The 11,819-nt window shown below is 36.8% G+C and overlaps 1 protein-coding gene across 6 annotated transcripts in view; it reads right to left on the minus strand.

Annotated features, from left to right (window-relative positions):
* LOC107739883 (alpha-actinin-1) overlaps positions 1-11,819 on the minus strand; it is a 31,507-nt gene that overhangs the window by 12,617 nt on the left and 7,071 nt on the right. For 3 of the 6 annotated variants that reach the window (XM_016552122.1, XM_016552120.1, XM_016552125.1), the window contains exons 2-8: positions 6,076-6,190; positions 5,476-5,595; positions 4,649-4,735; positions 4,255-4,342; positions 4,039-4,117; positions 3,869-3,950; positions 247-332 (exon numbers count right to left, since the gene is read on the minus strand). In XM_016552122.1, the coding sequence (XP_016407608.1) occupies positions 247-332; positions 3,869-3,950; positions 4,039-4,117; positions 4,255-4,342; positions 4,649-4,735; positions 5,476-5,595; positions 6,076-6,190 (657 nt within the window). Of the gene's footprint in view, positions 1-246; positions 333-3,868; positions 3,951-4,038; positions 4,118-4,254; positions 4,343-4,648; positions 4,736-5,312; positions 5,447-5,475; positions 5,596-6,075; positions 6,191-11,819 lie in introns of those variants that run through there. The other 3 variants (XM_016552123.1, XM_016552121.1, XM_016552124.1) reach the window with 2 other exon arrangements.

Raw genomic sequence — 11,819 nt, forward strand, 5'->3', positions numbered from 1 at the left:
GCAACAGGTGGAGAGATTCATGCAACTGTTGGAGAAGCATGAGCCCTGAGGGGCGGTGCTTAGCACTGCAAAGAGTCAGAGAGAGGCAGACTGTTAGGAGAGTAGTCACGGTAACAGGAAACCACGACAACCAGTAATCACTGCTACTGGTGATCACAAAACCCAGTGAGCAGAAACGGAGTGAGGGGAGGGACATATTGGGTAAGTGTAGAAGTTCATGACATTAAGAGGGGTGCCCTGCGATACCTTCTGCGCCCCAGAGAAGGCATGGTAGAAGCTAGAAACGTAGGTCATGATGGCCTTCTCATCGGGACGGGCCGTACCAACAATATCTGCAGAGAAAGAAGGGGGTGATATTAAAGTAATGAGAGAATAAATTAATAATCAGAGCACATCACACACACTTCAGAGGCCCATCTGAGATGACTTCCTGTGTAAAAAAAGAGTTATTAATGTGAATGGATATGAAACTATTATAATCAACCTAAAATTAAACTAATCATCACAAATGTTTGAACAAGGTTTGACTTTCCTGAAGGAAATACTTTGAGCAATAAATGATTTTGAGCAACAAAAGAATAGTGTTAAAGTTTTAGTTAAGTTTAGGTTTTTGTGTAAATGAAATGTTCCTACGGAAGTTCTAAGCAGCCATGCAATATTTTTTTTTTCCTTCTTGTTTTCTCGTTATAACGATTTAATTTTTCTCGTTATCTCAACATAACGAGAGTTGTTTTCTCGTTATAACGACTTAATTTTCTCGTGATCTCGACATAACGAAAGTTGTTCTCTAAGTTACAAAACTGCGCCAACAGGTGGCACTATAGACCTGAATATAACTGATGGGGTGTTGTAGGCTATACATATCCACTTTACTGTAGCATTTGGGATAGAATAGGACATTCCTCGTGATCGCTATAATTTGTGCAGTATTGTTCATTACTGACATTTAATTCATTCATAAATGTTAAATGCTTGAATCAATATGACTATTTTGTGTATTAAGTTCTTGCTAGATGCATGAGTTTCACCAACGCGTTCTGTGTCATAAAATAACCGTTTATTAAAACCAAGGTTGACGTCACTGTATTCTGTTTGCACCTATATCTTTATTTGTGCTTCTTTGAGGTACATGATTGTTAGTTAATAAGCGGGGATCTGTTCATCTACAGTAGGACGGGCTTCAACGACGTAGGCTATTTGTAATGTGCCTCTTTTCCTTATTATTAATCTTTATTGTTAATCTGTCCATCAGATGCGTGTCAAAGTTGAGTTCGTTACTATAGCAACAGTAGATCAAACAATCATTGTAAAAAAAAAACTTTGTCGAGATCACGAGAAAATTAAGTCGTTATAACGAGAAAACAACTCTCGTTATGTCGAGATCACGAGAAATTAAGTCGTTATAACGAGAAAACAACTCGTTATGTCGATATCACGAGAAAATTAAGTCGTTATAACGAGAAAACGAGAAGGAAAAAAAATAATATTGCATGGCCGCTTAGAACTTCCGTATGTTCCAGTATAGCCACTTCCCACTTTTCTTCTTTTGTTATAAATCAAATGTTCGGATGCAAATTATGTTGGTTTAAATGTCACCAAGGCAACATTATCTAGCTCAGAGATGTTCACAAGTCTTTAACCTGGAGTCTGAGTCAAGTCTCGAGTCTTTGGTCACGAGTCCGAGTCGAGCCTCAAGTCATTTAATGGCTCGCTAAAAAATCCCATTCAGAATCCTCATGTATTGAAATTTTCCTATTTACGAAGCTGTTTTATAGGCTATAGACAAAACATATGATCTATGATCTGCTTTGTAAAAAAAAAAAGAGGTGTTAAGATGTAGGTTACATATAAGTCAGGGGTAAAAGTTCCAAGAGGCACGGCCTCTATATTTTCTTCCAAGCAAAGGTCCGGACAAAAAAAAAAAAAAAAAAATTACATGTATTGTATTTTTACATTTAGATAAATGGAGGTCATGTGACAAAAAAAAAAATACTGTTTCTTTTCAGGGTTTTCCTCCTGAAATCTATACTATTTTAATATTTTACTTAAAAGCAGTATCTAGCCTACTAAAAACAATGTAGCTACAATAATCAAAACATTCTCATCTTGAGCAGAAAAAAAAGATAACTAACAGTTTCAAAGTTTAAATTCCATCCTAGCCATGTAAACAATTTTCCCAATTATAATTAGGCCTAGATATTTTTTTTTTAATGTTCTTAGCCTACAGATTAATAATGCTACATGTCAGAATAATGTCTTGTCACATCTGGTTTGAATAGCTAGTCAGAGTCATAGGTTACAGATATATAGCAAGAAAAATAACTTGCTGCTCACCGTGTTTCTGTTGTTGTTAAAATAACCGTGTCATCTGCAGCTCTTGAACTTGGCGCCGGCATGTGTCCGGAGAGAGAGAAAGCGCACGGAGCTGAAAAGACTTGAATAAAGCGCGTTTGGCTTTATATAAAAATACTAGAGGATATAGCGCTGAAAGATATTTACCATAAACGACCCTGAGCGCTTGTTATGTGATCAGCTCCGCTGTTTAGACGCGCTGCTCACTTAAAAGTGGTGCTGCTACAGTTCGCAGTCCGGATGGATGCCGGGGTGCAGATGCAGTCCGCCTTTTTAAAATCAGTTATATACACTGAACAAAATTATAAACGCAACACTTTTGTTTTTGCCCCCATTTTTCATGAGCTGAACTCAAAGATCTAAGACTTTTTCTATGTACACAAAAGGCCTATTTCTCTCAAATACTCTAGCTTGTGGAGATACATTATAGCTGTATCATTTCCAGCTTTCATACAAATTAAAAATGTAATTACATTTTAAAAAGAAAATGTAAAATTTATTGATATATTTTAACGAACATGATATATTATAATAAATAAACAAATATTAAAAATTGATTATAATAAATATATTAGTATAAATGCTATAAAATTCAAAAATATTCATCATTATAAATCTTTGTGGGACTGCTACACTGTAAAAATAAAATGTATTATTTTTAGTGTTGGGGCCAGTAAAAATGTGAATTTGTGTATTGTTTTCTATCTATGTGAACTAAAAAAAAAACAATGTTGACACTGTCTTTGCCGTGTAAAGTGGCTTTATGTTTAAATATAAAGTTGCAAGAAAGAAAAGACAGTTCAGTATGCAAAAAGATCTCAATTCATTATGCAAATATTATGAAAACATCATTGCCATCTTGCACGCTAAAACATTCTATCAATGTAAATGAAAGAATGAAATTATCTGTAAAACAAAGTTTAAATGCAGACTGTACGTCAAGTGGTTTGGGCTGAATTCACTGCAGAAGCTTAATACTTAGGATTGAAAAATGTTTGAGGAACATCGATCCAGTGCAACATGCATTGTGCATGAGAGCATGAGTGCATCTCATGACTGAACATCACAGCCTATTATCCTAAAAATCCCTTTGAACAGGCTATGTTAAAGGGTTAGTTCACCCAAAAATGAAAATTCTGTCATTAATTACTCACCCTCATGTCGTTTCAAACGCGTAAGACCTTTGTTCATCTTCGGAACACAAATTAAGATATTTTTGATGGAATCTGAGAGCTGTCTGACCCTGCAGACAGCAACGCAACTGAAATGTTCCCAAGTCCAGAGACGTACAAGGAGATTGGTAAAATAATCCATGTGACATCAGGGGTTCAACCGTAATTTTACACTATCCCTTTAAGGAAACATCCACAATCACGCCTGCAGTGATGCAGTGAAATTCAGCCTATACACATACCTGCGGTCCTCCTACAGCTCTATATTTAGACAGAGGACAGAGGTCTAACCTAGTTTCACAGTGAAGTGGAACAGGAAGAAACCTGTCCTCTACATGTCTCACCTTCTGCATCCAGCATCTTAGGGATGTCCAGGTACTTTTCAGCGACGTCAAAGGCGGTGTTCAGATTAGTCATTGGGTCGTCCTGAGTGAGAGCAAACATCAAAGCATGAGTCATGGTCTTTCATACTGCTGGTCTCTATATATGGTCAGAGGTTCTGGTAATGCCTCACCTTGCGCAGTTTACCATAATCAATGAGTTCTGGACGATGTCTGTGAATGAGTGCACAGAAGCCCAATCCATCCTTCCAACTGACGGAGAGAGACAGAAAGAGAAATGTAGTATATGATGCTGTAGCTTAGCGTTCAGTTGCAGTATCTCTGTCAGTCTTGCTCTTTTCCCATCATTCACTCTGCTTCTCTCTAATGCTCATTTCCTGTCTGCTCACCTGATGTGGAAATTCTGAATGTTGACGTTTTTGTAGGGAGCTGTTTTCCTCTGGCACCACAGCAGCAGGCCTTCTTTAGCTGAGGTCTCTGCACACACACACACTCATATGGAATCTCAAATGGAATCTCAGGAGTGGAAAGAAAACATTGTCATTTAAATGACTCACAAATTCCTGACATTACGTTTGTATTAAACAATGAATATTCAGAAAGCCAAAAGAGCAGAACTGTATAAAAAAAAATTATGCTAATTTAGTCAGTCATTCTGTTCACTCTCATGATATTTAATACACACAAATGAACTGCATACTGCCTTTTTTTCTTCAAGATCTAATGCATCACTTATAAACTAAAAAGTGTGTGTGTGTGTGTGTGTGTGATATTTATATATACCCTCCACTGAGATGTCCTGGATGGCGAAGCGAAGGATAATGGTCCAGATCATCCCCAGAGTCATCTTAGCGTTCCCATCAACAATCTCTGAGCAGAACAAACACATGCACACCAGCATCACATTTACTGTAACAGCTCAACAATGAGATCATTTTACAAACTAAAGCCATACCTGAATCAGAAAGCATCTAAACTTTTGTTATACTTTCAAAACAAAATTGCTGAACATGTGCCCAAAAGGTCTGTTTTGGAGACATTCTCAAATGGACAAATGGTTAATAAAGACTAAATAATGCCTGCATTTACTTCTAAATGTGTAAAAAGTTTTATTTTAATTTATTTTTTTAAACATAGATGTGTATGGGAAGTCCTCATTTAAATATCTAGGTAAACATGCGTGTTTCCTCTTCCTCTTCTTAGGCTAATCTCATAATACACTCCACACACATCCCAGTATGTGTGTGTGTAAGTGTATCCCGGCTCTGCTACACACACACACACACACACACACAAAATGGTAACAGTATGTGACCAAGGCAAAGGCCTTGGTAGATGGCTAATCTGCCTGGAATGCTGCTCTGGATTATAAAGAGAGAGAACAGCAAAAATACACACACACTGTAGACTGGTCTAATATATGTCAGGTATAAACTGCATGTCTAACCTATTTAACTGTATGGAATGGGGAGGGGCTTCATATGACATGAGATACAAGCACATATCACACACAGGCAGAGCGTCTGATAGTCATTGATCCCACATGCTGAAACGCTGAACTCATGACCCTGGAAGCCTGCAGGATATAGGTCACTGCTGAAGGGGCCTACCCTCTGCTCCAATAGAAACCAGTTTGACTCCTTTGCTTGCAATGAAATCCAGAGCTTTATTCACATTGGAGATCTTATGGACTCTCATCTTTCCTCTCTCTGGTTTGGCCAAGCGTTCTCCTACAAAGAAAAACAGTTTAAATATTACATAATATTACATCACACACAACACTCTGCCCTCAGGAGACTTAATCATGTACATAAATATTTTTATCACGTATTTATTCCTGACAGTTATCAACTAACTTATAGTACGCAAGTACTCTTTTATAAAAATATTTTTATATTTTTTATATTATATATTTTTTTTTAATTTGTATGACTAGAGAGACGAAATCAGTTTCCTGATTTAGTTTAGATCCACAACCTCTTGATTCAATTAAATGTAACTTGTTTTCAATTCTTTTAAGTATATTTCAGTTATAATGTCTATTTTGTTCACATATGAAAGAAATTCTCTATCTGCTAATGCTATAAATTATACACTTAGTGTAACTATCTTTGTGTAACTAATTTTTATATCATCAAAAAAGATACAAGCTTCCAAATGTAGAGGGGTGGACTGGGTTCAAGGTGGGACTGTGGTTAGAGGTCACTGACCTGAAATGACCTCTAGGAGCAGCATAAGTTTGAGTCCATCTCTAAAATCCTCCTCAATGTTTTCGATCTGTGTCCCTGCCTTTCGTAGATGAGAATTGCACCACGCAGTAAATGTCTGAAAAAGAGTGATTTATTAGTTTAGAAGATGCAAATTTAAATGCAACAAATGCCTGTAATGTGCAAATAAGACTTGGCAGAAAATTCTATAAAAGCTTCAATAGGTTCACAAAATCCACACCGAAATGTGCAGCTCAAATTGTTAAAGGGTTACTCCACCCCAAAATAAAAATTTTGTCATTAATCACTTACCCCCATGTTGTTCCAAACCCGTAAAAGCTTCGTTCGTCTTCGTCAGCCACACCACACGGATACGCTGTTTTCGTTCAAATAAAAGTGTAAATAAACGTAGGAAATGAATCTGTGTGGTGCGGCTGACACATACAAGTAGAACAGCATACGCAGTTTGCGTTCAGTGGACACTCTCCAAAATGCTGCTACGGTGATGCGGAGGAGACGAATTGGTGCAAATGATACCTAATGTATCAATTAATAAGACTAAGTTTGAATACTTGCACGTCTCGTCTGTCTGAAAGAAAGGCTTGATGCAGTCCAAAGGTTCAAGTTGATCTTTGCTGAAGTTGGTTGATGAAAAAGAACCAGTTTGAGTCAGAGAATCTTGGTGAATGGAAAAATCAAGGCCGAAGCCTGGCACGAACTTAGGGTGTCCTGGAGCGTTTGCTCACATCTTCATCTTCTCAGAATTCAACCAAACCACCGACCCTGGGCGGGTCCTTGGTGTGAGGCCTTTAAGGTCTCGGAAGATTCCCGCCTCTCAAAATGGGCTTGTCCAATGAGAAAGGCTGACGTCCCAAGCGGGAGGTTGGACATACTGGGGATTTTTATGACCCTTTGTTCTCTTAAAATATCAATACAAATTTTATTTTCTCATGATTATGACCCCTTTAACCACTTTTATTTATTTCATACACCTGTGCTATGCAAGCGTTTGAATACTTTGGTAATTCTGTATTGATCTACAACCATGCCTGACTGTGACAGTGAGAGAGAGAGTAGGGGAGGGTAAGCGCTCTACAGGGGTTGTCATGGCAGTATCTGTGGCTTCAGGACTCTTCGGTATGTTAGCGAGCTGATGAGAAACAGCTGTGGAGCAGAACAGAAGCTAAACACACTCACACTCTAATACGATTGATATGCCACTTAACGGAATCAGAGACAATTCAGTTTATGCACGTAAAAGCAGGAGTTTGTTCCAACTTTGAGAGGTGAGGAGAAATTTCTAGATCTGGATATGAGGAGAGACAGGACTGCAAGATAATAGGATACAGCTGATCCCCACAGGTGGGCTGGGGTGTGCAGTTTAATGATGGATTATGGGTAATAGAGCAGGTGAGAAACATTGTGGAATTTGGCAGATACTAAAAGGAAATGCCATAACATGGGAATATCTGGAGGTAAATGTGAGTCAAGCAGTAGCATTATGAATTCATTCAAGAGGAAGTGCAAGCATACATACGAGAGCCATGACTGCTGTTACAATATTCCAACTACAGTAATGCAAATCAAAATGTGGAAGAATAAAAGCTATGAATAACAAACAAACAAACTTAATTAATAATACACACTTAAACATAGACAAACTCTAACACAGCTAGAATGATAAAATAAACACTCAAGATAGTACAAGCTACCATAAGTTTCTGCGAGCAATGCGACAAAACTAGATTTCTTCCAGTAAAAATTACTGAATGTCCCCACTGTAGAACATCATGCTTTTAGTTGAGAGATGTGCAGTGCAAAACTAACATGTTTTAACTAGCTGCTGGGCTGCCTAAGTGACTATTCAACTAATAGTTTTTTTAAAGAAGTCCTGTGTAACTAGGCTGACTGTTTTCTTAGGGGGGCGTTTACATAAGACGTGTTCTTCTGTTCAAGAACAGTACGGCAGAGTGCTGAATGTAATGAAATGATGAATTTAAAGATGTAACTTTTCCAAGAGAGTTTTACCATGCAAACCATCCAACAGCTAAAGCACAGGATGTTGTTTGCATGTTAATTAAATGCTAAAATGTCAAAACTAATATATATACACACACACTACCATTCACAAGTTTGTCAATAATATTTTTTTTAATATTTTTGAAAGAAGTCTTTTATGCTCATTATGTTGATCAATATTGATAAAATATTGTTAAATATGAACACAATTTAAACATAACTTTTATATTTTTATATATTTTAAAATGTAATTTATTCCGGTGATGGCAAAGTAGCCATTACTCCAGTCTTCAGTGTCACATGATTCTTCAGAAATCATTCTAATATGCTGATTTGTTGCTCAAGAAACATTTCTTATTATTATCCATGTTGAAAACATGGAATCTTTGATGAGAAAGAAAATTCAAAAGAACAGCATTTACTGAAACTTTCGATCAATTTAATGGGTTTTTTGAATGCGAGTTATCTGTCTTATCGGCAAGGCATATCGGCATAAATTTAGTTCAAAACGGCCGATGCCGATGTTTACATTTTAAGCCTTTATCGTCCGATTACGATAACGTTCCGATAATATTGTGCATTCCTAGTTTTTGCTGAATAAAAGTATTAATTTCTTTCCAAAGTTACGGACCCCAAACTTTTAAGCAATATATATATTATGAACATGCATACCGTTTAACTCGATTTTTGAAAATAATGCTCTACTACTAGAGATATATGTACTGTATTTCGCAATTCACACTAAGCATATAACCAACAAAACAAACTAAGCCTATGCGCACAAAAATGCACAAAACAAAAAGACACATTCACACACGCAGAAATAATGCAGAGGCATGCAAGTGTATACTCAGAAATACAAATGCATGTAAATATATTCACACAGGCAGCAGATCTCTGCTCACTCAGCAGGAATGCTGCTAGATTCCCTCACACCTACACCACAAATATTTCTTCATTATAGCTCTTTTTTAACACTCTGTTTCTCTCCTTCTCTTTCCTTCTTTTCCTGCTCTCTCTCTCTCTTCCTCGCTCGCTGGTGTGAAATACAGCACAGCTCAGTTCATCGTCGTGGGGTTGCCATAGCAACTACGAATGCCAGAAAGCCTACAAACAATCAGGTGGTCCGAGACACACACATACACGCAAACAAACCCCCATAAGCCAAGTAAATTACCTGTTTATTTACAGTTATAGTGAAAACTGTTTTTATAGAACATCTCTCAAATACATACAGCAGTCCCAAAAAGTATGTGGGCGCTCAGAAATCTTTTAATACCAGTGCAAACCAAGGGGCATCTGCAAATGAATGATACTAGATCTATTCTCTGAGCTAACTTTACTTTTCTAAGCCATTTTTAATTACTTTTAACCAACCCCAAATTCAAATTAGTTGTCCTAGAGGAGAAAACACAGCTGTAGTTCAACACATTCACACATTAATTATAGATATACATTATAGCCTGACATATAAAATTTTATAGATAAATCTAATCTTTTGTTGAGTATCATATTTAATATATCAGGCTTCATGACTTATATAGTATGATATAGGAGAATTTGGAGCTCATACTTATATATAAAAATCAGTAACGATTTAAAAGCAATCTGAAGATGGACATTTCATAGAATTCAACTAAAAGGCCTTTAAAAGTATAATCAATCAAACGGCAGAAGGGATGTAGTAGATTGTGTACAAAAGTTTTCAAAAAAGTTCTGATCATGTTAATAATTTAGAGGCATTTGAAATTTGCTTATCAAATATGATTGAGTAGGCTTTATTGGGTTGAAGAGTTAATAGTTCACCCAAAAAATAATGGTAAAATGGCATCTAACACTTCCTTAAAAAAGTAATTTTCAAAACCATTAATAATGTAATAAACACTGTTTAATGTCATTTTTAACATATCTTCACATTAATATATCCATTTTGATACTGTACATTATAATGCTGTGATGTCTATATTCACTTGCAGCATTTAAAACAATACAAATTTGATTCTAGTTTTAACATTTTTTATTTATTCAGTCAAAATAGCATACAAATGTAATATTATTTAATAATATTGTTATTTAATTCATTACCTTAAATATTTAAACAATAAGCTATTTTAATATTTAATAATTATTTCCAGGTTATGGAAGATAACCTATAAATACGATGAGATTTTCATATCAGCCAGAATTTTAATATCAGCACATCCTTAATCTAATGCAATAACATTCATACATTTTTAAATGTGTCTTAAGTGACCAAATACATTTTGGGGCCACTGTACATGCATTCTCAGTGTGAGAGCCAGAGAAAGACATCAGGAATGAAGCTTCTCAGAGTCAGCACACAAATGCCTGTGCAGCTCCGCCTACTCAGGTGTGTGCACGTGCGACAGGTGTAACAGCTGTTACCTGTTTAAGCATAACGCTGACCGCATACACACAGACAATGACATCATCCCCTTTCAATGGATGAAATGCCTGTCTGTCTCTCCATCTGTTTATCTTTCACATTAGTGCTGTTTGCTAAGGCAAACATCATTACTGCTTTGAACAAACCCCTATCCCTATGTATTAGCTTAAACTTCAACGTGTAACTCTTGTAAAAATCTTTGTTTCTCTCTCTCACCCTATCTGTCTGTTAGTGGGCTGTTTGTTGGTGTCTTTCACGTTAATTAAACTTAAAACACACACATATGTGCACACATTTCCTCACTGCGGCATGTTACAGCTCCCGGCTATGTTGCATTATCTATATGGCTTTGTGTGAGGAACAATATGGTCTGGTTCTGGGTAAGTCTGTAGTTACCAGATACAAGATACAAGGAACAAAGTCCTCATTTGGAGCACATCATCAGGTTAGGAGCAGCACGTGATGATTTGCATGAAGAGCTTGACTTTCACTAAGATAAAAAAAGGGTCTGACTTGACATATTTGACTTTGCAAACTGCAGAGGCGAAGGAGGATCAAACACAGTCAATAAAAGAAACTTTTTAAGAACGCACGCACATACACACACACACAGCAAAAACTGCATTCCGTAGCATCTCGGTCTGGCTCGAGCACACACACGGTCTCAGTAAATGAGGTGGCAGCATTTTCTACACTGTTGTAGAGCTGTTCAAGCTATTCTTTCACTGGTTGAAAGAGCACAGTGAGGGATGAAGTACCTCATCACATCCTGACATTAAACTCCAGGGCAGGAAATGCCAGAGACTGTGTCATGCACGTCATCATGCATGTCATTCTGGTGGGGACAGCTGTCGTTCACAGACGTGCTGGTTATGATGTCATGAAATACTGATGCATTATCTCATGAATAGTAAATACATATGCATGAATAAAACATAATCTTACTGTTCTGAATAAAATCGTGAGACAAACTTAATTTGAGCATTTCATTAATCTTCCACTTTATGTACGAGGATTTTGTTCAATCTGCGTAAATACAAAATAAATTTTTTTATAAAACACAACTGCATTTGTACATCAGTGGATGAATATTAGGAATGGTGAAACATAGCAAGCTGTAGAAAAGCAATAAATTGGAGCCTGTGTCGGAGAGCTGCAGGGCTAGGCCTGTCGCAATAATCAATATATCGACTTATCGCGCAATATATGTACATGACCTCAATAATTTTTGGTGATGCAATATATCGCACATTATATTTACTTAAAGATTAATGTCACCATGTTTTGTACGTTCCACTTGCGCCTGTGTCTTTTGCAGCTT

This window comes from Sinocyclocheilus rhinocerous, unplaced genomic scaffold (assembly GCF_001515625.1).
Source record: "Sinocyclocheilus rhinocerous isolate Xijiao unplaced genomic scaffold, SAMN03320098_v1.1 scaffold1156, whole genome shotgun sequence".
NCBI classification, from domain to species: domain Eukaryota; kingdom Metazoa; phylum Chordata; class Actinopteri; order Cypriniformes; family Cyprinidae; genus Sinocyclocheilus; species Sinocyclocheilus rhinocerous.